The sequence below is a fragment of the Symphalangus syndactylus genome, chromosome 11 (assembly GCF_028878055.3).
Source record: "Symphalangus syndactylus isolate Jambi chromosome 11, NHGRI_mSymSyn1-v2.1_pri, whole genome shotgun sequence".
NCBI classification, from domain to species: domain Eukaryota; kingdom Metazoa; phylum Chordata; class Mammalia; order Primates; family Hylobatidae; genus Symphalangus; species Symphalangus syndactylus.
In genome coordinates, this window is record NC_072433.2 from 62,984,176 (window position 1) to 63,009,269 (window position 25,094).

At 46.6% G+C, this 25,094-nt stretch overlaps 1 protein-coding gene across 3 annotated transcripts; it reads left to right on the plus strand.

Moving 5' to 3' along the window:
- The first annotated feature begins 1,808 nt into the window (after window positions 1–1,808).
- UMOD (uromodulin) lies at window positions 1,809–19,699 on the plus strand. Of its 3 annotated transcripts, none has more exons than XM_055299672.1 (11): window positions 1,809–1,998; window positions 2,774–2,872; window positions 3,446–4,222; window positions 4,329–4,436; window positions 6,361–6,569; window positions 8,433–8,581; window positions 11,292–11,537; window positions 15,263–15,425; window positions 16,016–16,097; window positions 17,230–17,271; window positions 19,375–19,699. In XM_055299672.1, the coding sequence occupies exons 1-11, from the start codon at window positions 1,911–1,913 to the stop codon at window positions 19,434–19,436; spliced, it is 2,025 nt and encodes a 674-aa protein (XP_055155647.1). In that variant the 5' UTR covers window positions 1,809–1,910; the 3' UTR covers window positions 19,437–19,699. The 3 variants fall into 3 exon arrangements, with proteins under 3 accessions (XP_055155647.1, XP_055155646.1, XP_055155649.1); XM_055299671.1 differs by lacking the exon at window positions 2,774–2,872 and adding an exon at window positions 10,081–10,221; XM_055299674.1 differs by lacking the exon at window positions 2,774–2,872.
- The last annotated feature ends 5,395 nt before the right edge of the window (window positions 19,700–25,094 follow it).

The window sequence follows — 25,094 nt, forward strand, 5'->3', positions numbered from 1 at the left end:
AGGTAGGAGAGGAAATTAAGACCTTGGACACTGGGGTCAGACCTGGATTTGAGTCATTATTCTTCCAATTATTGACTTCATGATCTTTAGTAAGTTAGTTTTCCTCTCTTTGATCCTGTCTGTCCTAGTAACAATGACTACTATTTTTTGACTTATTCCATGAATATTAGTTATGCACCTATTATCTGCCAGGTACCAGGGATACAACAATGAACAACTTGCTAGGTGCTGGGCCCTGCTTGACATATGTCATCTTAGTTAATCCCAGTGACAATATGCAGTGTTTTAGGTTGCAACTCATTAGCGGGTCATAAAATCCTTCCTTTTGTGAGTTATATCCAGAGACTTCTTTTAATTAAGTATAATAGAATATGTCAGTAAGCAATACACATTTGAGGCAAGCAGTTATCCTCCTTGTTCCCTGGTTTTCTCATCTGCAAACTAGGATAATACTTATCTCATAGGGTTGTGGTAAGAATTAAATGACTTAATATAGTAAGGATATCAATTGTCTTATAAAACTTTTATTTTATGTGTATGTGCACATACATGCAGAAGCGACTGCACTAGACCATGACATAAAATATTTTTCTTTCTTTCTTTCTTCCTTTTTTTTTGCGGGGGGGGGGGGGGGATGGAGTCTCTATCGTCCAGGCAGGAGTGCAGTGGCACGATCTCAGCTCACTGCAAACTCTGCCTCCCAGGTTCAAGCAATTCTTCTGTCTCAGCCTCCCCAGTAGCTGGGATTACAGGCGCCCACCACCACGCCTGGCTAATTTTTGTATTTTTACTAGAGATGGGGTTTCACCATGTTGGCCAGGCTGGTCTCAAACTCCTGACCTCATGATCCACCCCCCTCGGCCTCCCAAAGTGTTGGGATTACAGGCATGAGCCACTGCACCTGGCGACATAAAATGTTTTCTTGTAGTACATCATGGTCACAAAGATCTGGAAAACATTGCTCTAGGACCCAACGTCTTTGAGCACATGGACGTCTTTGAACTGAGCCTGGCCCATCATAGATATTCAGTTTGTGAAAGCAACAATCTCCATTTCACAGACAAAAACGGAGACTTAGTGAACTGAAATACCCAACCTCACAGTGTTAGTGATCAGTAAAACAGGGATTTGAACCCCAGGTGCAGGCTGCAGCTCCTACATACTTAACCAACACGCCACCCTATTTTGCTGCTATAAATACTGGGGTAATACTGGCATCCACCCTGGACTATTTTTCCAATTGAAAGAAATAGTAAGTGACCGCTCCAAAGACATTAAAATGCATTGTGAAGGTTAATTACCTCTCAAGTTGCTTGTCTCAAGCCACTTCTTTACAATATGTGAGTTGCATGAAGGAGCAGACTTTGCCGTGTTCATTGTTCTCCATGGTGACTAGATCCTTGTTTGGCACAATGTAGCTACTCAATAGATGTTTGTTGAATGAATAAGTGATCCAGGCAAACTGAAAGTTTCCAGGCAGAGAATCAGTTAAAATCCAAGACTGCCTTCAGTAAAGTGGTGAGTCCAGAACATTATTCCATCTTGCTACTTCCTGCTCCAAATGACTGAGTTCTTCAAAATGTGCAACGTGCTGAGACTTGGGGAGCCAAGACTGGGATGTTGGTGAGGTAAGGAGGGGGAGTACAAGCGGTAAAGTCCCAGCAAAACAAGGACTGCAGTGTTATGCGATTTTTTAGTCCATATAAGTGACACCTCCTGGAGTTGTATGCTGTACAATCAAAGCACTCCTCCCAGCTGTGGGGAGGAGAGTTAGATCATGCAGTTGTCCCATTCATCTCTGTTCACAGGACACCAGACATCAGAGACAGACAGAAAAATTCAAAGGGCCAACCCGTCTTGCTTTGGGCAGGTGCTCTCTAGAACAGAAGGAGCTGGGAAGAGCAGAAAGGATGCAGCAGCCATCTCTGACTTGGATGCTAATGGTGATGGTGGCCTCTTGGTTCATCACAACTGCAGCCACTAACACCTCAGAAGCAAGTAAGTGAGAAGTTTGTGCGTTGTGTATGTGTGTGTGCACGTGTATGTGTGAATGTGTGGGGGTAGCAATGTAGCACCTGTCAGAGGCGATCTCAATCCTCCTGTGGCACTCGAGACTTGCATTGTCTTCATTCTAAGTCCACTTCTTAGACTCAATATGCACAGGACTGACTTAGAAATTTTGCTAAGATGCAGATTCTGGTTCAGCAGATCTGCAGTGGGACCTGAGATGCTGAATTTTTAACAAGCTTCCAGGCGATGCTGATACTGGGGTCCCTGGAGCACATATTGAAAAGCAAGGGGCTAGAATATCTCTAAGGCCTGCGGGCCCTTTATTGGAAGTCAGAAACATACTCTATCACATAGGAGATTTGAACCCACGCAGGAGGATCCAAACACCTTCCCTTTCAACCTTAAGAGGTCATTCCATTGAGTTGAGATTTGCTCTCACCCCACTTTCACTTTCTCCCTGGAGTACATTGGGGCACGATGAATACTATTGTGGTGTCCTGGTTAAAAGCACATATTTTGTGGTCCTGCCATCTGCGTTTTTATCCTGGTTCTACTTCTTACCAAAGGAGTAAGGGGCTTAATCCCTCCGAACCTCAGTTTCCTCATTTTTAAAATAAGGATACATAAAAAACTGACCTCACGAGGCCGTTGGGAAGTATTCAACAAGATAGTGAGTGAAAAGTGCACATCCTATTGCCTGGCATATAGTAATTGCTTAATAAACAACAGCTTATTTTTTTTAATGGTTATTTTTATTACGGAGGAACAAAGTACAACTGCCCTGCCAGGTGGAGTTGGAGGACTCCTCAGAGAGGAGGTGACACTGAGCAGGGTCCTGATGAAGCTTTCACTAGCCAGGGAAGCAGATCTGGCAGAAAACATAAAATATGCAAAGGAAGGGAGGGGCAACGGGTTCACTGTAAATCCTACCAAAGTATAGGAATTCTGCGCATTACTTTTCTGAATGTTGGAATGTGGCTATTTTAAAAGAAGACAGCTTGAAAGCAATGCTTAACACAAAAAATGAATGGTGGAGCTGGGTGTGATGGCACGTGCCTGTAGTCCCAGCTTTTTGGGAAGCTGAGGCAGGGTGCGGTGGTGGCGGAGGGAGTGGAACGCTTGAGCCCAGGAATTGGAGGCTACAGTGAGCTATGGTCGCACTACTGCACCCCAGCCTGGGCGACAGAGCAAGACCCCTCTCCAAAAAAATAAATAAAGTTAAAAAATATACAATGAAATAAACACAGAATGAATGGTGGAAGCTTGACATCATCATCAGAGTTTTGTTTCTTTGCTTCTTTCCTTGTTTTGGAGGGAGCCCTCTAGGGAATAAGTCTTAAAAATAATATGAGTTCCCTGGAGAATGAGGGAAGGATCTCTGGGTGGCCATAGGCCCAGCTGCCCACACTCTGAGGCTGGGCTCTTCTGTCCACAGGATGGTGCTCTGAATGTCACAGCAATGCCACCTGCACGGAGGATGAGGCCATTACGACGTGCACCTGTCAGGAGGGCTTCACCGGCGACGGCCTGACCTGCGTGGACCTGGATGAGTGCGCCATTCCTGGAGCTCACAACTGCTCCGCCAACAGCAGCTGCGTAAACACGCCAGGCTCCTTCTCCTGCGTCTGCCCCGAAGGCTTCCGCCTGTCCCCCGGTCTCGGCTGCACAGACGTGGATGAGTGCGCGGAGCCTGGGCTTAACCACTGCCACGCCCTGGCCACGTGTGTCAATGTGGCGGGCAACTACTTGTGCGTATGCCCCGCGGGCTACCGGGGGGATGGATGGCACTGTGAGTGCTCCCCGGGCTCCTGCGGGCCGGGGTTGGACTGCGTGCCCGAGGGTGACGCGCTCGTGTGCGCGGATCCGTGCCAGGCGCACCGCACCCTGGACGAGTACTGGCGCAGCACCGAGTACGGGGAGGGCTACGCCTGCGACACGGACCTGCGCGGCTGGTACCGCTTCGTGGGCCAGGGCGGTGCGCGCCTGGCCGAGACCTGCGTGCCAGTCCTGCGCTGCAACACGGCCGCCCCCATGTGGCTCAATGGCACGCATCCGTCCAGCGACGAGGGCATCGTGAGCCGCAAGGCCTGCGCGCACTGGAGCGGCCACTGCTGCCTGTGGGATGCGTCCGTCCAGGTGAAGGCCTGTGCCGGCGGCTACTACGTGTACAACCTGACAGCGCCCCCAGAGTGTCACCTGGCGTACTGCACAGGTCAGCCGGGAGTCTCCCCGCAATCCTCATCCCAGGCCTGGATAGGCACTGCAGAGGACGGGGGTGCGTCCTTATTCATTGTCTGTCTGTCCCTGTGACCCTGCAGACCCCAGCTCCGTGGAGGGGACGTGTGAGGAGTGCAGTATAGACGAGGACTGCAAATCGGATAATGGCAGATGGCACTGCCAGTGCAAACAGGACTTCAACATCACTGGTGAGGCCAGTGGGGAGGAAGCGGGTTGTTGAGAAACCCGTCATTGCCTGGGGGAGGGACACATTCCTCCCCTGTGAGACCGGGGCCATATGGGTATGACGCAGGGGATACATATCCAACCTGAGTGAAAACGGAAGATCCACTGATACCCATTAAAGCCGGCAAGAGGCTCTCTGGGGCTCCCCGAGTCTCCCTTTAGTTGACTTCAAAGCTCCCAAAGATTTGGGGACCTCCTCGCACCCAGCCTTCTTTCTGAGGCCCACACCACAGTGGGCACACATGTTGCTGCCATCTGGGAGCCAAAGACCATCTGAGCCCTATTCCTGCAGCACCAGAACACAGGCCCGGTGAGCAGTCCACCAGTCAGCTCAGGCCTGGTGACCAGTCCACCAATCAGCTCAGGACTCTGGGCCAGGCACAAGCCTCAGATTTCTCATAGGTACAATTATTGAAGATGAAAATAGTATTTTCCAGACTTCAGTCATGATTTTAGTTACATCCAAGTGCCAACTTTACAATTGGCACCCTGGTTCACTTGCTTTATCCAAGTGTTACCTGTGCCATGACTTCTATTAAGTCGTTCTTCTTCTAATGGACGGAATCTCTTAAGCAAATTTGGAATGTTGATGGTCACGACTTTATCTGTCTGTGGCAAGTTATGCTTACCTTAGATAGAAAGTTAACTGTAAAAATAAAAGTTACTAAAAGGAAAAGAAGGTTACTAAATTCCAGCAGTTGTGTAATACTTCAATAAAACAAATTTTAAAAAACAAATACTAAAAATTAGAAAAATACTTTAATTTTTAAAAAATTAAACAAGAATTCTAGCTGGATGTTGTTTCCTGCTCCAAACTCTGAGCCCGAGGACTGCTCTCTGTTTGAGAGGGAAGTTAGTGGGCTGGGCGCAGTGGCTCATGCCTGTAATCTCAGCACTTTGGAAGGCCGTGGCGGGTGGATCACCTGAGGTCAGGAGTTCAAGACTAGCCTGGCCAACATGGCAAAATCCCATCTCTACTAAAAATACAAAAATTAGGCGAGTCTGGTGGCAGGTGCCTGTAATTCCAGCTACTCAGGAGGCTGAGGCAGGAGAATCACTTGAACCCAGGATGGGGAGGTTGCAGTGAGCCAAGATGGCACCTCTGCATTCCAGCCTGTGCTTGTCGCCCAAGAGAGAAACTCTGTCTCAAAAAAAAGAGAGAGAGAGGGAAGTTAGTGAGTACATGGCATTAAAGACATTAGTGGCAAGCTGGGACTGTCTCCTTGATGTGAAAAGGGTAGAAAGCAGTTGCAGCTTTCTTTCTTTCTTTCTTTCCTTCTTTCTTTCTTTCTTTCTTTCTTTCTTTCTTTCTTTCTTTCTTTTCTTTTCTTTCTTTCTCTCTTTCTTTTTTTATTATACTTTACGTTCTAGGGTACATGTGCACAACGTGCAGGTTTGTTACATATGTGTATATATATGTAACTTGCATTGTCTCCTTTGGCTACTATTACTACTGTGGGAGATGGGTATTCTCATTTTATAGACAAGGAAATTGACCTCTGGACCTCAAGTCATCTGCCTGCCTCAGCCTCCCAAAGTGCTGGGATTATAGGCATGAGCCACCGCATCCAGCCTTTTTATTTTTTTAAACTAGTATTCATTGTTATTTAATGCTGGGACATCAAAACCCCCCAAAACCCTCCTGCATTTGGTATATAACCCACATTTAGGGGAACCTAGGACTGAGTGGTTGGTCAATGGGTGTATCCATTGATGTCAGAGGTCCAATCTTGAGTCCCCATCACATTGGGAGGGGAGAGATCAGCTCAAGGCTATGCTGAGCACTTCCAGATGGTGGTCAGCCCAGCCAGCTGGACCTGGCCCCTGGGGATGTGTTGGCCCCCAAGCTACAGACACAGGCCCTCAATCCCACCTAACCTGTTTCAGATATCTCCCTCCTGGAGCACAGGCTGGAATGTGGGGCCAATGACATGAAGGTGTCGCTGGGCAAGTGCCAGCTGAAGAGTCTGGGCTTCGACAAGGTCTTCATGTACCTGAGTGACAGCCGGTGCTCGGGCTTCCATGACAGAGACAACCGGGACTGGGTGTCTGTAGTGACCCCAGCTCGGGATGGCCCCTGTGGGACAGTGTTGACGGTACGTCCTGGCCAGTGGGGGACAGAACCAGAGCACTGCCTGGTTCAAGCTTCAGCTCTATCACTTCCTAGTTATAGATGTTTGGGGAGTTATTTAGCCTGGCTGTGCCTCAGTTTCATCAACTGTAAAGTGGAGAAATAAGGGTACCTACTCCACAGGTGTATTGAGAGGATTGAATGAGTTAACGTGTTAAAGTGATTAAGACAGTGACTGCACACAGTAAGTGCTCAATAAACATCGGCTTCAAATAAAGAGAGCAATTCATGGTGATAGTTCTCCATTTTACAGATGGGAAAAGTAGGGCCATAGTAGGGATTGTCCCAGCCAGTAGGCATCAGCATTGGGTTCAGAAAATGGTCTATTTGTCTCTAGTGGTCCTGGAAGGCAAGGTCTGTATCCTTAATGTACAGAGAACCAGGACCTCACCTATAGAGGCCTCCTCAAATGAAACCCAGAGGTAAATGTTTGTGTGAGTGGAGCATTATCTCCTGCCACCTCTCTCATTACCAGAGGAAGAAAGAAAGAGAAACAGAGGAAGAAAGAAAGAGAAAGAAAGAAAGAAAGAAAGAAAGAAAGAAAGAAAGAAAGAAAGAAAGAAAGAAAGAAAGAAAGAAAGAAAGAAAAGAAAGAGAGAGAGAGAGAGAAGGAAGGAAGGAAGGAAAGAAGGAAGGAAGGAAGGAAGGAAGGAAGGAAGGAAGGAAGAGAAAGAAAGATTTAATGTTGGCAGGGCACGGTGGCTCACGCCTGTAATCCCAGCACTTTGGGAGGCCGAGGTGGGTGGATAACTTGAGGTGAGGAGTTTGAGACCAGCCTGGCTAACACAGAGAAACCCCATCTCTACTAAAAATACAAAAATTAGCTGGACCTGGTGGTGGGCACCTGTAATCCCAGCTACTCGGGAGGCTGAGGCAGGAGAATCACTTGAACCCAGGAAGCAGAGGTTGCAGTGAGCCGAGACTGCGCCACTGCACTCCAGCCTGGGTGACAGAGTGAGACTCTGTCGCAAAACAAACAAACAAAAAGAAATAATTAATGTCATTTTCCAAGGATGGCATCTGAAATTCCATTGATGATGACTTGGCATATGGTTTTCAGTTTTCAAGAGAGGAAGCATGGGGTGCTGAAAACAGTCTAGGCTTGTGAGATGTCACATACTGTGGGCAATCCCTCAGTGACTCTGTTACTCTGAACCTCTGTCTTCTTGTCCGGGAAGCAGGGATGTGGCAGCGCCACTTGTTAGGGTCACTGAAGGGACTAATGCAATGACTCAGGAGGGGTATTCCGCTCGGGATCTGGCACGTGACATGTGCGCATGAATGGTCATTGCTGTTGTAACTTTTTTTTTCTAATTTATAAAGAAAAGATGATTAATTGGCTCATAGTTCAGGCTGCACAGGGAGTTTTTAACTGTTGTGGGATTTTTTTTTTTTTTTTTTGAGATGGAATCTCCCTCTGTCACCGAGGCTAAAGTGCAGTGGCATGATCTTGGCTCATTGCAAGCTCTGCCTCCCGGGTTCAAGCAATTCTCCTGTCTCAGCCTCCCGAGTAGCTGGGATTACAGGCACCCGCCACCACGCCAAGCTACTTTTTGTATTTTTAGTAGAGACAGGGTTTTACCATATTGGCCAGGCTGGTGTCGAACTCCTGACCTCAGGTGATCCACCTGCCTCAGCCTCCCAAAGTGCTGGGATTACAGGCATGAGCTACTGCGCCCGGCCACAGGCAGCTTTTTATCAAGGAGACTAGGAGAGCGGCTCACAAGTAGCCAGACGTGAGACCAGCAGATTTAGCTTTGAAGTCCTCCTCAGATTCTCATGCCCCTTTCTTTCATCCCCACCCGCCCACCCCCATTCCCTGCAACAGAGGAATGAAACCCACGCCACTTACAGCAACACCCTATACCTGGCAGATGAGATCATCATACGTGACCGCAACATCAAAATCAACTTTGCGTGTTCCTACCCCCTGGACATGAAAGTCAGCCTGAAGACCTCCCTACAGCCAATGGTCAGGTATGGCCAGAGAGGGTCCCTGGGGCCCCTGGATGATTCTATCCCCAAACCCCTTAACCATGAGCTTCCCTGTAAACTGCCACCCACAGGGAGCTGGGAGTGAGGGCTGGGAGTCAGGGTTGCCCAGTGGAAGAGCCAGGAATTCTGGAGCCCAGGTTCAAATCTAGACTTTGTCATAAATGATGATTATGCCCTGGCCAGTGGGGGACAGAGTCAGAGCACTGCCTGGTTCAAGCCCCAGCTCTGTCACTTACTAGTTGTATGAGCTTGAGTGAGTTATTAAGCCTGGCTTTGGGAAGTTGATAGTCCCTCTCTAGGTGTCAATATTTTCATCTGTGAAATGGGTTTAGCCATACTTGCACTGCCTTTCTTAGAGTACAACAGTACTCTAAGAATCAAACGATATGGGAGGATCACTTGAGCCCAGGAATTTGAGGCTGCATAGAGCTATGATTGTGATGTGAATCAGATTCAACTGTTAAACTGATGTAGCTGATTCAGATTTGAATCAAATATTAGAGTCTCTGCTTTTCAAAGGGGCAGGATGGTTGTGCCAGAGAGCAGGAAGGGTCTCAGTCCAGACTGCTATGGAACTCTGGGCAAATCATATTTCATATTTGGACCTCAACTTCCTTCCTTCTCTGTGAATGAAAGGAATTTGATTAAAGAGGGTTTTAAAAATTACGCTCTTTGCAAGTGTCTTGGTAGGAGCCAAGGGAGGTGCCCTGGCAGAGTGCCTACAGGGGTAAACTATTCACACTGGGTGCCACATAATATTTTATTTTATTTTTTTAAAAGGAACCTGTTGCTAAATAAAACTGAAAATCTTCAAATAGGATGAATCACAGGCCAATGATGGAAAATTATAGTTGTAATAAGAAATAAGATTTATTGATTATTTATTTGTTTATTTATTTATTTTTTGAGACAGAGTCTCGTACTGTCGCCCAGGCTGGAGTTCAATGGCATGATCTCGGCTCACTGCAACCTCCGCCTCCCAGGTTCCAGCGAGTCTCCTGCCTCAGCCTCCTAAGTGGCTAGGATTACAGGTGCCCACCACCACACCCAGCTAAGTTTTATATTTTTAGTAGAGACGGGGTTTCCCCATGTTGGCCAGGCTGGTCTCAAACTCCTGACCTCAGGCAATCTACCCACCTCGGCCTCCCAAAGTGCTGGGATTATAGGCATGAGCCACCATGCCCTGCCAAGAACTAAGATTTATTGAGAGCTTACTATATCTCAGGCATTATATCCAGTGTTCTGCCCGGAACATCTCATCCAACTCTTACAGCAGCCCTAGGACATAAAGGTATCATTATTATTATTATTCCCATTATACTGATGTGGAAATTGAGGCTCACAGAAGTTTGAGTGACTTAACCAAAGCTGTAAAGTCTAGCAAGTGATAGAGCTGGGATTCAGACATCAGGTCCAGAGCCTCCACTTGACCATGACCTTCTCTTCGAAGCTTGTCCATGGTTTTCTGCTCTCTTGGCCAGCCAGACTCAGGAAAGGATGCTGGGCACTGATGAGGGTGCACAGCTGACTTGGAGGAAGAAGGGTGCTCATTGCAAGCTGTTGGCTGGAGCCTCACCTGGCCTAGCAGTGTCCTGGAGCAATTTGGCCCTGTCCTCGGCCTGGTAGGCTCTGGGGAACAACAAGTGTGCCCACATCTCGCTGTTTTATGGTTTTGTTTTGTTACGAATCCGGGTCTCACTCTGTCACCCAGGCTGGAGTGCAGTGGCACAATCATAGCTCAATGCAGCCTCAAATTCCTGGTCTCAAGCAATCCTCCCACCTCAGTCTCCCAGGTGGCTAGGACTACAGACACATGCCACCACCCTGGACTATTTTTAAAAATAATTTTTATAGGGACAGGGTCTTGTTAGGTGGACCAGGCTAGTCTTAAACTCCTGGCCTCAAATGATCCTCCTGCCTATGCCTCCTAAAGTATTGGGATTACAGGCATGAGCCACAGCACCTGGTCCCTCTCTCTGTCTCGAGTTAGACATCTCACCCCAGTCTTCACTGATGACTCAGTTCTCATCTGTAAAATGGACTTCCACATTTAGGAGTATTTCTCATGTGCCTTATTTCATGAGGCATCAGCCTTACAATGTCCTTTGTTGGATCATACAGTGAAGTTCACATCAGTGTGGCTGTTTTCAGTGTGGTTAAAAATAACTCATTTATAAAGCTCAATCTTCTGATGTAGATGTTAGTACATCATGATGGAGGCCAGGACGCAAGTTGTAGGCCTCATGATAGCTCAATCCCTCTTAACCTGTTCTAGATTGAGACCAAAGAAGGAATCCAGGTGTTTCTGTCAATAATTTGTTTTTTGCCATCTTGAAAGCTACAGGGGTAGCAAAGGCTACAGCAGTAGCAAGCGAGGGACTGGACATGTTACTTGAGATGAGACTGATCCATAGAGCAGCAGCATCAGCAGCATCCAGGCACTTGTCAGAAATGCAGGACCTTGAGCCCCACCCTAAACTCACAAATCAGAGCCTGCATTTTATCTAGATCCCAAGTTGACCTGTGTGTACTTATTGCGGTTTGCAAAGCAACAGTTGGTGGGTTCCAGTCTTATTGCTGGATAAAAATGCAAATAACTGCAAGGGACTGCCCAGGAATGCAAATCAGAGAAGATGGCCTATCTGCAGATGTTCTCAGCCCGGTCCTCTCACCAACCCTTCTCCCCTGGCAGTGCTCTAAACATCAGAGTGGGCGGGACCGGCATGTTCACCGTGCGGATGGCCCTCTTCCAGAACCCTTCCTACACGCAGCCCTACCAAGGCTCCTCTGTGACGTTGTCCACTGAGGCTTTTCTCTACGTGGGCACCATGTTGGATGGGGGCGACCTGTCCCGATTTGCACTGCTCATGACCAACTGCTATGCCACACCCAGTGGCAATGCCACAGACCCCCTGAAGTACTTCATCATCCAGGACAGGTAAGGCAAAGGTTCCTACATGGGAACCCATGGGTAGAATTCAGAGGGGGTCTTTGGACTTGGATGGAGGAAAATTTCATCTTTTCTTTTTTCTTTTTCTTTTTTTTTGACAAGAGTCTTGCTCTGTCGCCAAGGCTGGAGTGCAATGGTGTGACCTCGGCTCACTGCAACCTCCACCTCCTGGGTTCAAGTGATTCTTCTGCCTTAGCCTCCCGAGTAGCTGGGATTACAGGCACAGGCCAGCAGGCCTGGCTAATTTTTGTATTTTTAGTAGAGATGGGGTTTCACCATATTGACCAGGCTGGTCTTGAATTCCTGACCTCAAGTGATCCACCTGCCTCAGCCTCCCAAAGTCCTGGAATTACAGGTGTGAGCCACCATGCCTGGCCGGAAAATTGCATCTTTATATTCATTACCCTTTAGCTGAACCTTAGCATTCCCATCCATTATAAATACAGGCAACAAACTACAGAAATATTAGCAGGTTGTGTGAAGCCACTTATAGTCATCAGAACTTTTTAGTTACTATAGCATTAGAATTTTCACTAGACCTTATTATTTAATGAATTATCAAATACATATGTATTGGGAAATACATATTTGTATTTATATATATATATATACATATATATACACACACACACAAAGATATAATGCATTTTGTATTTCAAATGTCTTATTTTTTTGTTTGTTTGATTTGGTTTGGTTTTTTTGAGACAGGGTCTCACTCTGTCACTCAGGCCGGAATACAGTGACTTGATCATAGCTCACTGCAGCCTTAACCTCCCAGGTTCAAGCGATCCTCCAGCTTTAGCCTCATGAGTAGCTGGGACTACAGGCAACACCACCATACCCAGCTAGTGAATGTTTTTAATATTTTGAGAATGGTGCATCAATTTAATTGATTTCCTTTATAATCTTTTAAATATTTTATTTTAGGCATTTAAAAATATTATTTCTGAGGAGGGATGTACAAGCTTCACCAGAGAGCTGAGTAGGGTTTATAATTCAAAAAATGGTAAGAAACTTGATGCAAAGGCTTGCCCAGGGCAGCAGGCAGCCCAGCACCTGGGGGAGGAGTAAGGCATGGGCATGGTTAGCCAAGGGCCAATGGAAACTAGGACACAAGTGTGCTACCTTTTACTCAAGAGGCACTAGATGACTATGCATCTTACCATGAGAAGGTGGTTCACTTTCTCGTTCATAAGTTGAAAAGATATTTTGGAAGCTTGCTGTGTGTCGGGCTCTGTGGATTTCACAGTAAATAGAAGGAACAAAAACCTCTGCCCTCACACAGCTTATATTCTAAAGGAGGAGGGCCAACGATTAAATGAAAGTGAAATATATAGTATGTTAATGACAAAGAGGTTACAGAAGAAACAAAGCAGGAGAAGAGAGACACTTGCAATTTTAATTGCATTGTCAGAAAAAGCATTCCTGAGAGACAGTGGTTTGTTTCTGCCTGGTTATATCAAGGGAATATTTTCAGGTGAGTGCCAATGTGATGTTCACACCTCTTTGTTATCTGGAATCTCCCTTTGCATAAAAATAAAGCAGAAGTCTGTTTTAGAGCATTTTGCAATTAACAGTGTCTAACTCAAACTTAATACAACTCTTTTGTTGATCTTGTCCTCATTGTTTGGTCCTGTTCTATTTATGGCAAGTGATACTTGTCTGCCATTTGAAGTCATAAGCTAAAGATTCTTCTAGTAAATAAATGTATTTCAGTAAAAAATACAAGTAGATTTAAAGAAAAATAGTAAGTAAATAATAATACAGACCTAAAGATTCTTCTGGTAAATAAATGTATTTCAGTAAAAAATACAAGTGGATTTAAAGAAAAATAGTAAGTAAATAATAATACAGATATTGGGACACACAGGAAAATGCTCATAAAGGTGGTATCTCAATAAAGAAAAAAGCCGAACTGAAAGTTGGAAACTGTCGGCATGACCTTGATTGGAGTATCACAGAGATTTGAGTTCAAATCTTGGCTTTGCCATTTCTTAGCTTTAAGAAACAGGTTAGCTCATCTCTCTGGGTTTTTCTGTTCTCAGACATAAATGGGGATAAATAATACCTGCTACGCTGGGATTTTAAAACTTGTTTTTCATGAGTATAACAGGCACGGTGGCTCACACCTGTAATCCTAGCACTTTGGGAGGCTGAGGCAGGCAGATCACCTGAGGTCAGGAGTTTGAGACTGGCCTGGCCAATATAGCAAAGCCCGCCTCTACTAAAAATACAAAAAAATTAGACAGGCATGGTGGTGGGTGCCTGTAATCCCAGCTACTCTGGAGGCTGAGGCAGGAGAATCACTTGAACCCGGGAGGCAGAGGTTGCAGTGAGCTGAGATCGCACCATTGCACTCCAGCTTGGGCAACAAGAGTGAAACTCCACCTCAAGAAAATAAAAATAAAGTACAGCAGGGAGGCCGAGGCAGGTGGATCGCAAGGTCAGGAGTTCAAGACCAGCCTGGTCAACATGGTGAAACCCCGTCTCTACTAAAAATACAAGAATTAGCCAGGCATGGTGGCACACACCTGTAATTCTAGCTACTCAAGAGGCTGAGACAGGAGAATTGCTTGAACTGGGAGGCAGAGGTTGCAGTGAGCCAAGATTGCACCACTTCACTCCAGCCTGAGTGGCAGAGCAAGACTCCGTCTAAAAATAAAATAAGATAAAAGTACAGCAAGGACATTGTGGAAAACTTGGAAAGTTTTGAAAAAGAAGCAGGAAAAAATGTAGGGTGTGTCTATAAGTTTCCATCTGGGTGTGTGTGGGAGCTGGGGTGAGAACTACCAGTCTATAATAGGTGTCAGAACATCACAAGGCATGAAAAGAGGAGACAAGTCCGGGAGACAGTGAAAGTGACTGGAGGGGACACATGGATGTCCAGGTTGGCTTGAGCATGTGGAGCCCTCACAGGCCATACTATCTGCCTTTCAGGAGTTGAGTCCACTTGACCTCAGGGCTTTTCTCTTGCCAGGTGGAGTCTGCACTTTTTGAGCCAGATCTGAATTATGGGAGACACAGAGCTAAGAGTGAAAAACACTCCCAGAAGGTCCCTTGTTAGTTTTGCAGTCAGTGTTCAGCCTCCCTCCTAAATCAACTTTGAGGAAAGACTGCCGAATGGCAGAGAGGGTGCCCAGTTTGCCTCCCCAGAATGCCCATGGGTATCCTGACCCAGCCCAGCACATGTGGGAGTCTCTGCATGCTCTATTTCGGATTTTTTGTTGTAACTATGTTTGGGTGCAATTGTGTATATGTGCAGATGGGTGCACACACTCCAATTTCATCAGTGGCTCTCGGTACCCAGCGGTTTCCATGGTTATAATTATACCAGGAATATCATAGATAGCACATAGCAGCTAATAATTTTTGAATGTCATTCCTGAGAAATCAGGAAGTGCTGACTTTGGATAGTTTCAGTTCTGCACTGGTGACAGTTTCACTTTAGTATCAAATATATAAAGCAGCTATGGCATGCTACACACACTTCTACACACTTTGAGAAATTAATGAATTTAATCCTTACAGCTCTCTTATCACATGGGCTGCAATTATTTCCTATGTACAGATGGAGAAATTGAGGTACACAGAGATTAAGTAAGTCGCCCAAGGTCACACAGCTAAAAGGTGACAGAGCAATATTTGAATCCAGGAAGTCTGACTCCAGAATCTTTGTTTAACCAACCACATTAAATGATGTGTAACCCTCCCAGATGCCCACACACTAGAGACTCAACTATCCAAGTGGTGGAGAACGGGGAGTCCTCCCAGGGCCGATTCTCCGTCCAGATGTTCCGGTTTGCTGGAAACTATGACCTAGTCTACCTGCACTGTGAAGTCTATCTCTGTGACACCATGAATGAAAAGTGCAAGCCTGTGAGTTGCCTCCCCTCCCCCAGCCCATCTCTTATAACCAAAGACATTTGGCAACAAAGAAAACAAATCAATATTTCTTCCCTGTTTCCCTCTTTTACCACAGGGATAGAATGAGCAATAAGATGAGGTGGGTGTGGCTAGGCAGGAAACCTGCAGGGGAAATCAGGAGGGATCAGTGAAGTGCCTCAGGCTGGTAAAAGCTCTGGCTTATCTGCAAGCTGGTATTCAAATAACAGGAGCTGACATTTTTAATGTATTCAAATAACAGGAGCTGACACCTCTCCTGAAAGGTGCCCACTTTATTTGTGTTAGTTTTTAATGCTTCACAGCAACTCTATAAGGGAGGTATTACTAGTTCCCTTTCCTCATGAGGAGAGGGGCTCAGAGAGCTTCAGTGGCTTGCTTGAGATCATGCATCTATCTAACAAATGGCAGAGCTGGACCTGCATGAGCCCCAGTATACAGGTCTCCTAACAATTTCTGCCTGGGGCAGGAGGAGGCACCTGTGAGGTGGGCAGTCCACTCCACGTGGCAGAACCACATTCAGGCTCCTTCATGGAGGGTGTTTTTCTATTGCCCTCTCCCTGTAGACCTGCTCTGGGACCAGATTCCGAAGTGGGAGTGTCATAGATCAATCCCGTGTCCTGAACTTGGGTCCCATCACACGGAAAGGTAAGAGAGCCACTCGCTCCTCAACATTCCTGGCTGGAAAGATCTCTGGAGAGGAAGAGGGATAACAGAGCCTGGCACCTTGGCACCTTACTGAGCTCTGAAGAACTTGGAGCAAGTGGATCCTCTGGGGCAAGGTGGAATACAGACTGCCTTCCTTTTACTATTCCCATTCATACACCCATTCATTGCACAAATATGATTTGTAGATGAATGTGACACAGGACACAGGAGAGGCCAGACAGGCAGGTAGGAATATAGATCATCCAGACATGTTTGCACACACATGAGGCCATACATACATTCATATTTGTAGTAGATGTGTGCCTACTCTATGTCTGGAGGTCTTGTGGTGAGCAGAATTAGATGGCCCTGCTCCCATTGAGCTTGTGAATCAGTGAAGAAGGTGCCATTTGAATAATCCCACGTAGATGTGTGGGATCTGGGTGGTGCCAGTTGATCCATCAAGTGCAGGGTCTGCAAAATATCTCAAGCACTGATCTTAGGAGTGGTTTAGGAAGGGTCAGAATCTTGTAGCCTCCCGCTGCATGACTCCTAAACCTTAATTTCTAATCTTGTAGCTAATTTCTTAGTTCTACAAAGGCAGTCCAGCCCCTAAGGCAAGAAGGAGGTTTGTTTTTGGAAAGGGCTATTATCGTCTTTGTTTTAAACTATAAACTAAGTTCCTTCCAAAGTTAGTTCAGCCTACACCCAGGAAGGAACAAGGACAGCTTAAAAGTTAGAACTAAGATGGGGTTGGCTAGGTTGGCTCTCTTTCAGTGTCTCAGTCATAATTTTGCAAAGGCGGTTTCGAGAGTACAGCTTGGGCAAAGGGCCTGTGGCAGGAGGGAGCCTGGCCTGTTAAAGGAACTCAGAGAAGGCCAGGGGAGTTGTGCGAGATGAGCCGCTGCAGACCTCATGGGGCCTTGCAGTTCTTGCTAAGGGTTGGGACATTTCTCCTGAAAGCAGTGAGAGCCTCTGATGGGTCTGAAGTAAGGGAGTAACATAGTCAGATTTGGGTTTTGAAGAGATCAGTCTGGCTGCGAAGTGAAAAGTAGATTGAAGGGGTTTCTCCCAGGCTGCTTGCCAATCTCATGCATTCTTTTTTCACTGACCCTTCTGTTTTCCTCCAAAGGTGTCCAGGCCACAGTCTCAAGGGCTGCTTTTAGCAGCTTGGGTAAGTTCAGGCCCTTTCTGCTGTGGGACCTGTTCTAGAACTCTCCTGGGGGGCTTCTATCTGTTAACTTCTAATGCTTCATAGCAACTCTATAAGGGAGGTGTTACTAGCTCCATTTTCTAAATGAGGAGAGTGGCTCAGAGAACCTGAGTGGTTCTGCTGAGATCGTGCATCTATCTATTAGTTGCAAGAGCTGGGACATGTGCCCCGGTATACAGATTACTTATTTTATACACACACTTATTACAAACCTGTACCCAAAGGATGTGCACACACTCCAGATCTGCATCTTGGGCACCTACTGAAGCTCCAAGGCTCTTCTCTAACACTTTTTTCTAGATTCATTCAATAGGTGACAAATAGGCCAGGCACAGTGGCTCACGCCTGTAATCCCAACACTTGGGGAAGCCGAGGCGGGCGGATCACGAGGTCAAGAGATTGAGACCATCGTGGCCAACACGGTGAAACCCCATCTCTACTAAAAATACAAAAGTTAGCTGGGTGTGGTGGCGCGCACCTATAGTCCCAGCTACTTGGGAGGCTGAGGCAGGAGAATGGCTTGAACCCGGGGGGTAGAGGTTGCAGTGAGCCGAGATCGCGCCACTGCACTCCAGCCTGGCAACAAAGCAAGACTCCATCTCAAAAAAAAAAAAAAAAAGGTGACAAATATTCCTTGAGTGCTACCATGTGCCAAGAGCCACGTTTAGTTCTGGGGTGAACACAACAAACAAGAAACCCCACTTCTCTGCTTCTTTGCTCTTCTAACTCCCTGGGGTCCCAGGGTGTGCTGGAGGGCTGGGCTTGAGCTCTGAAGAGGCAACTGTATCTATGGAAATGCCTGGAGTGCCTGGACCTAGGGCTGTACACATGCACACATACCTATGCTGTGTCCCAGTAGTACATATGTGCACACAGACACAGGCATGCCCAGATAAGCACATGAGAATGTAGGTCATCCAGACATGTTTACCCACACACACAAGGTCACATACATGTATTTATATTTGCATGTACAGATGCACAGAAAGCTGCAATTGTCTGCATGCATATTTGTGTGTGCAGATGTAAACACACTTATTGGAAACCTGTACCCAAATGATATGAACATACCCCAGATCTGTATCTTGGGCACTTCTGAAGCTCCAAGGCTCCTCTCTAACACCTTTTTCTAGATTCATTCAATAGGTGATGAATATTCGTTGAGTAATACTATGTGCCAAGAACCATGCTTAGTGCTGGGGTGAACACAACGGCCAAACAGAACCCCTACTTCTCGGCTTCTTTGCTTTTTCTGACCACAAAGGCCAGGGACAGGTGGCATTTTTATGGCCCATGGTTTTCATGGCTACTGAATTGTCTAAAAATCTAGGTGAAAAGCAAATCTATGCAACAGCTACTGGTACCTGGATCCAAGGAGGTTCTTACACTAACTTGGCTTTTTTTTTTTTTTTTTTTTTTTTTTTTTTTTTTTGAGATGGAATCTGCTCTGTCACCCAGGCTGGAGTGCAGTGGTGCAATCTTGGCTCACTGTAACCTCTGCCTCCTGGGTTCAAGTGATTCTTCTCCCTCAGCCTCCCCAGTAGCTGGAACTACAGGCATGCACTACCACACCCGGCTAATTTTGTATTAGAGATGGGGTTTCTCCGTGTGGCCAGGCTGGTCTTGAACTCCTGATCCACCTGCCTTGGCCTCTCAAAATTCTGGGATTAAAGGGGTGAGCCACCCCACCTGGCTAACCAGGCATTTGACCTGAACTAGTTCAGCCCAGTACTGGTGCGCTCAGAGATGGAGAGTCACAGCACTCCTAAGAGGCTTGCCCTCTGTGACTATCCCCCAAGGTCTCTAAGGATGGTTGAGTAGGTTGGGCACTGCACAAGAGTGCCCTTTTGAGGAGGTACCAAGCCTAGTGCCAGAGGAAAGGCTACCTTTTTCAAATCGGTCCACCTTTTTCAGGGCAGATAAAGAGGAAGCTTCCTTTTTCTAGGAGAGCAGCCCAGAGAGGGTGTCCTCTTCTGATTGGTCAGTCTAGAGAAGGCAGCTTATGTTAAGTTGCACAAAAGTACAGCAGTACTAGCAGTTGCCCTATAACTGTTTTCTTTTCAGGGCTCCTGAAAGTCTGGCTGCCTCTGCTTCTCTCGGCCACCTTGACTCTGACTTTTCAGTGACTGACAGCGGAAAGCCCTGTGCTCCATGGCTGCCATCTCACTTCCTGCTGGGCAGGGGGCATGATGCGGGCCAGTGCTCCAGCCACAGAAAAGAAAGTTCATGCTTTGTTCAGCCTGCCTTCTTTTCTCCCTTTTAATCCTGGCTGTCAAGAAACAGCCTGTGTCTTTAAATGCTGCTTTTTCTCAAAATGGGACTTGTGACTGTGTACCTGAGGCCCCCATCTCCTTAAAGAGTGTGGCAAAATAATAATTTTTAAATCTCAGTCTTTGAAGTCATCCATTCATTCAAGTATTTACTGAACTCTACCATGTAGGCACTGTGTATGGTGCTAAGGATCCTATGGTGTGAAAAAATAACCCCCCACACTGTCCTCATGGAATTCACAGTCTGCTCAGTGAGACTGGGTTCTGCTGTGTGACCTTAGATAGGATACACAATGTCTCTGAGCTTCATCCATTTATTCATTCGTATTTGCTGAGCATCTACTATGTGCTAGCTGCCAGGGATATAGCAGTGAACAAGCCAGACACAATCCCTGCCCCCCTTGGAGTTTCCTGTCTGGTAGGAGAGAGGGAACTTGAACAAGTAATTCTAAGTAGGTCAGGCATTTCAGAAATGAGAGCATAGGCCAGGTGCGGTGGCTCGCATCTGTAATCCCAGCATTTTGGAAGGCCGAGTCGGCAGTGGGGATCACTTGAGCCCAGGAGTTTGAGATCAGCCTGGGCAACATAGCAAGACCCCGCCCCTCCAAAAAAAATTTAAAAATTAGCTGGGCATGGTGTCATGTGCCTGTAGTCCCAGCTACTCAGGAGGCTGAGGAGGGAGAATCTCTTGACCCTGGGAGGTCGAGGCTGCAGTGAGCTGAGATTGTGCCAATGCACCCTAGCCTGAGTGACAGAGCAAAACTCTGTCATTAAAAAAAAAAAAAAAAGGAAAAATAAATGATAGTATACCAGGGCCTGCTGGTTCTGTATCATGGAGACAATAGTGATGCCTTCAGAGGGTTCCTTCAGTGTTCCAGAAACATTTATCTGAGCATGTCATATGTGCCAGGCACTGTTCTAGGTGCTGGAAAACACTGATGAATAAGACAGACAATTAAATACTGATGAGTAAGTCCCTGTTTCCAGGAGTCTCCCAGTCCTTAGGGGTAATAAGGAGTTAAGCAAGTCAAGCTCAGGTGCCTGGAATGTCCTCAGGACTCCCTCCAATCATTGGACATCTCCCTCACAATCCAGAAGATTCCCTGGAAAACCAACTTCCGGGGACACATCAGGAGTGGAGAAGAGATCAATGATCCCCATTGGTAGGGGATGCTTTGTGGGGTATGGGGGTCCTCCAGGACGGGGCGGCTGGTTCCAGGAGACCCAGATACCCCACGGGTCTCTGGACGTCTGTGCCAAGTGGATAGAAGAAAGCCAGTTTCGATGGGAACTGTCTGCTCTGCTACCAGCTGCTGCCCTGGACTGCAGCTGTGGCTTCTCAGGAGAGGCCAAGGCCCTCCTTGGTATATTATTAGAACTTTCTGATCCCAGGGAAATCCACACGTGTGTATCAGCAAATGGGGGCTGCTAGGACAGTGTGTCTTAAGTCAAGGGCCTCTTATCACACAGACATGCACAGAAAACCTTGGCATAAGAGCTTTGTGGAGGAAGACTATGGGCTGATCCCAGCCCCTGTCCACTCTCAGGCCATGGTCAGTCGATGGCTGATGGTGTACACATCCATCTGTGCTTGCACTCCAATACAACAGAACATAAAGGAAAAATCTGGGCCAAGATGAGTAAAGACAAGGACCAAAGACAAGAGCTGGGATAAAAAGAAAGCACATCAGAATTACTCTTTCAGTCCCTCAGTTCTTTTTCTTTGCCTTTCTTGTTTTCTATCGATTATTCAGCTCAGTATATTCAACAGATATTTGGGGCATAAATTCAATGCCAGGCAATTTTATACGTACCATGGAAACAGCAAATAACCAAAAGAGAGCCTTTGCTGGTAGAGAGCTTACATTTAAAAGGCAGATACATTTAAACAACAACTATGTGCAATGTGATAGATGGTGACAAGTTCTGAGGGGGATGAAAAAACAAGGATGAGGGATAGAGAAATGTGGGTGTTATGTGACATAAAATGATCAGAGAAAGTCCCTCTGCTGAGCAGAGGCTAAAAGAAGTAAAGGAGTGAATCAGGGGCATATCTGAAGAATAGCATTGCAGGCAGTCAGAATAGCAGGTGCAAAGGTCCTGAGGTAGGATCGTGTGTCTTTCCTGCAAGGCTGACTTCCTACACTTGGACAGCCATAAGTTTGAAGAATTGGTCACTGCAGAGGGTCTGGGGATGCATTTTGTGAATTTGTCCATGTGTTTACTCAAGAAATACTTACTAGGTACTGATTAGGACTGCAGAGACAGGCTTCCTGTCCACAGACATCTTTTTTTTTCTTTTTTTTGAGACAGAGTCTTGCTCTGTTGCCCAGGCTAGAGTGCAATGGTGTGATCTCGGCTCACTGCAACCTCCACCTCCTGTGTTCAAGCGATTCTTCTGCCTCAGCCTCCCGAGTAGCTGGGACTATAGGCATGCACCACCATGCCCAGATAATTTTTGTATTTTTAGTAGAGATGGTGTTGCGCCATGTTGCCCAGGCTGGCCTCGAACTCCTGACCTCAAGTGATCTGCCCACCTTGGCCTCCCAAAGTGCCTCCCAAACTGCTGGGATTACAGGCATGAGCCACCACACCTGGCCTCTGTCCACAAAGATCTTAACAGCCTTCAGAGGGAGGCAGATAAGTTGGCAGGTGAGTGTAATTGGAATCAGCCCTGAGAGGCCTAGGAGCAGAGAAGAGGAGTGAGTAACTGTGGAGTTAGGAAAGGCTTCCTGGGCTGGGCACAGTGGCTCACGCCTGTAATCCCAGTACTTTGGGAGGCTGAGGCAGGTGGATCACCTGAGATCAGGGGTTTGAGAACATCCTGGCCAACATGGTGAATCCCTGTCTCTACTAAAATACAAAAATTAGCTGGGCGTGGTGGCGGGTGCTTGTAATCTCAGCTACTCGGGAAGCTGAGGCAGGAGAATCACTTGAACCTGGGAGGAAGAGGTTGCAGTGAGCCAATATCATGCCATTGCACTCTAGCCTGGGTGACAAGAGCAAAACTCCATCTGAAAAAAAAAAAAAAAAAAAAAAGGAAAGGCTTCCTGGAAGAGGTGATAACGTAGGAGGAGGCTGGATGAAGGGTGATGCAGGCTGAGGGAATAGCGTATGCAAAGGCTTGAAGATGAGGAAGAGGCCAGACAACCAGAGATTGGCTGGAGCATGCAATGTGTGGTGGAGAAGTTGTAGGTGAGGTTGGAACTGTAAAGGGGGTCAGATCCCAGGGAGCATAAAGTGCTGGGAATGGGAGATAATGCTGACAGGTGGTACACTGGCCTCTGGCTGCAGGGGAGAAAACAAACAAAAATGGTAAGAATGAAAGCAGGGAGACCTGTTAGGCAGCTATTAAAATCACTCTGGACAGGGCGCAGAGGCTTAGGCCTGTAATCCTGGCACTATGTGGGGGCAAGGCAGGAAGATAATTTAAGCCAAAATGTTTAAGACCAGCCTGAGCAACATAGCAAGATGCTGCCTCTACAAAACAATTTAAAAATTAGCCAGATGTGGTGGCCCAGAACTGTAGTCCCAGCTACTCAGGAGGCTGAGGTGGGAGGATTATTTGAGCCCAGGAGACCAAGGCTGCAGTGAGCCTATGATCACGTGACTATACTGTAGCCTGGGCAACAGAGCAAGACTCTTGCTCAAAAAACAAAATTACCTTCATAAGGAATGGTGGCCTGAATTTGGATTGGTGAGATGGAGATGGAGAAGAAAGGATTATTGGAAATGGGAGCAGAGGGAGAAAGGAAGGAGCTTAGAAAGGAAGGGCCAAGTTTCCAGCTTGGATGACTGGGAGGCGAGTGGCACCTTTGATTAAAATAAATTATACAATGAGGAGGAGGAGATTTAGGGGACTTGATGAGCTCAGAGTTGCACTTGCTGAGTCTGAGGTGTCTCAAGCATCTCAGCGGCAGTGAGAGGTCCAGCAATCAATAGGTAGATGGAACTGAGTTCAAGGGAGTAGCGAAAGCTGGGGATACGGATTCAGAACTCACCAGCCTGGAGATGGTATGTGAAACCATGAGATAACTTGATACCTCCCAGGGAGAGTTTATGAAGTGACAAGAAAAATGGGACCTAACCAGCATTCTTAGGGACAGGATCCTGTAGCAACAGAGCGGAAATCTCCAAGTGGAAATAGGAGAATCAAGAAAATACGATCATGCGGAGTCAAGGAAATGCAAGGTACCCGGAAAAAGCAGTAGGCAAATCCAATCACAAAGGAGCAGAAACAAACTACCCAGTGGGTTTGGTTATAAAGTTGTAGCTACATGGTTCAGATTGGAATGGAGAGGCCAGAAGAGGGATGGAGTAACTGACTTTGAAAAGGAGGAAGATCGCCTTATCAGAAGTTGGAGGGGGAAGGGGTGGAGGATGGAGACCAGTATTTATATGTTTATAGGGGAAGGAGCAAGGTCAGGTGTTGTGGTCTAAATTGTTTTTGAAGTAGGGTACCAGATATCTGCTGAGAAAGGTGATGTGAGTGGGTGATGATAGCTGCAGAGACCATTTAAGAGGAATGGGAAGGTTAAGAGTGGCCACTGGGGAGACTGGGATGGGCACCTGGCCAGACTGAATGGAACAGTGGGTGATTTAGTGGGCCCAGTTGTCATAAGTTCCACATTTTAGAGACTTTTCTCCAGTTGCTCTGGGAGTAGAGAAGGTGGCTTGTAGCACCTTTTCTTTTTCCAGGTTGAGGTTTTGTAGAAGGTGTTACCAATGCCAAGACCCTCCTGCTCCCTTGACCCCAGTTGCCTTGGCTCCTTAAAGAGTCCCAGAGTGACAGAGAAGAAGCAGTGGCCATTTTTTCTGCAAAAGCTTTGGCTCTTTTATGAAGTCCATGATTTCTACCATGTGTGAAAGCCAGGTCCAAGCCTGGAGTTAATAAGTCCATGATCCTCTACAGCCTCTTCTCAGTCTCATGCCTTCCAATCTCTAGGGCAGCCTACATATCAAAAGGGATTTACAGGGGCTACTCTGATGCTTCTTTTGTCCAAGAACCTTTGTCTGTCCTTTGCCACTCCAAAATCCATCATCACCAAATTAGCCATTCCAAAACTCCTCAGCATTAGAAATCTGGAGTTGGGTAGATTCTATGGACCAAGAAATGGAATTTTACGGAAACATCCACACTCCCTTCCTTCCTTTCCTATGTGTCCTCTTAGTCTAACTGGCCCCAAGCTCAGTGGCCTTCAGACAGAAGCAGAAATGTTCCAAGATGATTAGCTAGGAACACAAGGTACAATTGAAAATCTATTGTGCAAACAAGTGCCTGTTTGATTTTCTCTTCACTTCCCTTTGGGTATTAAGCTATCTTTCAATTCCTGTTTGGTTTCTGGTAATAAATATGGCACCAGTTTCATTGATTGATTATGAAGATTAAATGTAAGAAGTCAGGGATGCAAAACAGTGCCCAGCATGTTCAGCATTCTGCACACAGCACTATTGTTTGTAGGAAGCATTCCCACATGCTGAGACAGCTGGAAGGGTTTACATTGTGAGGGGAGG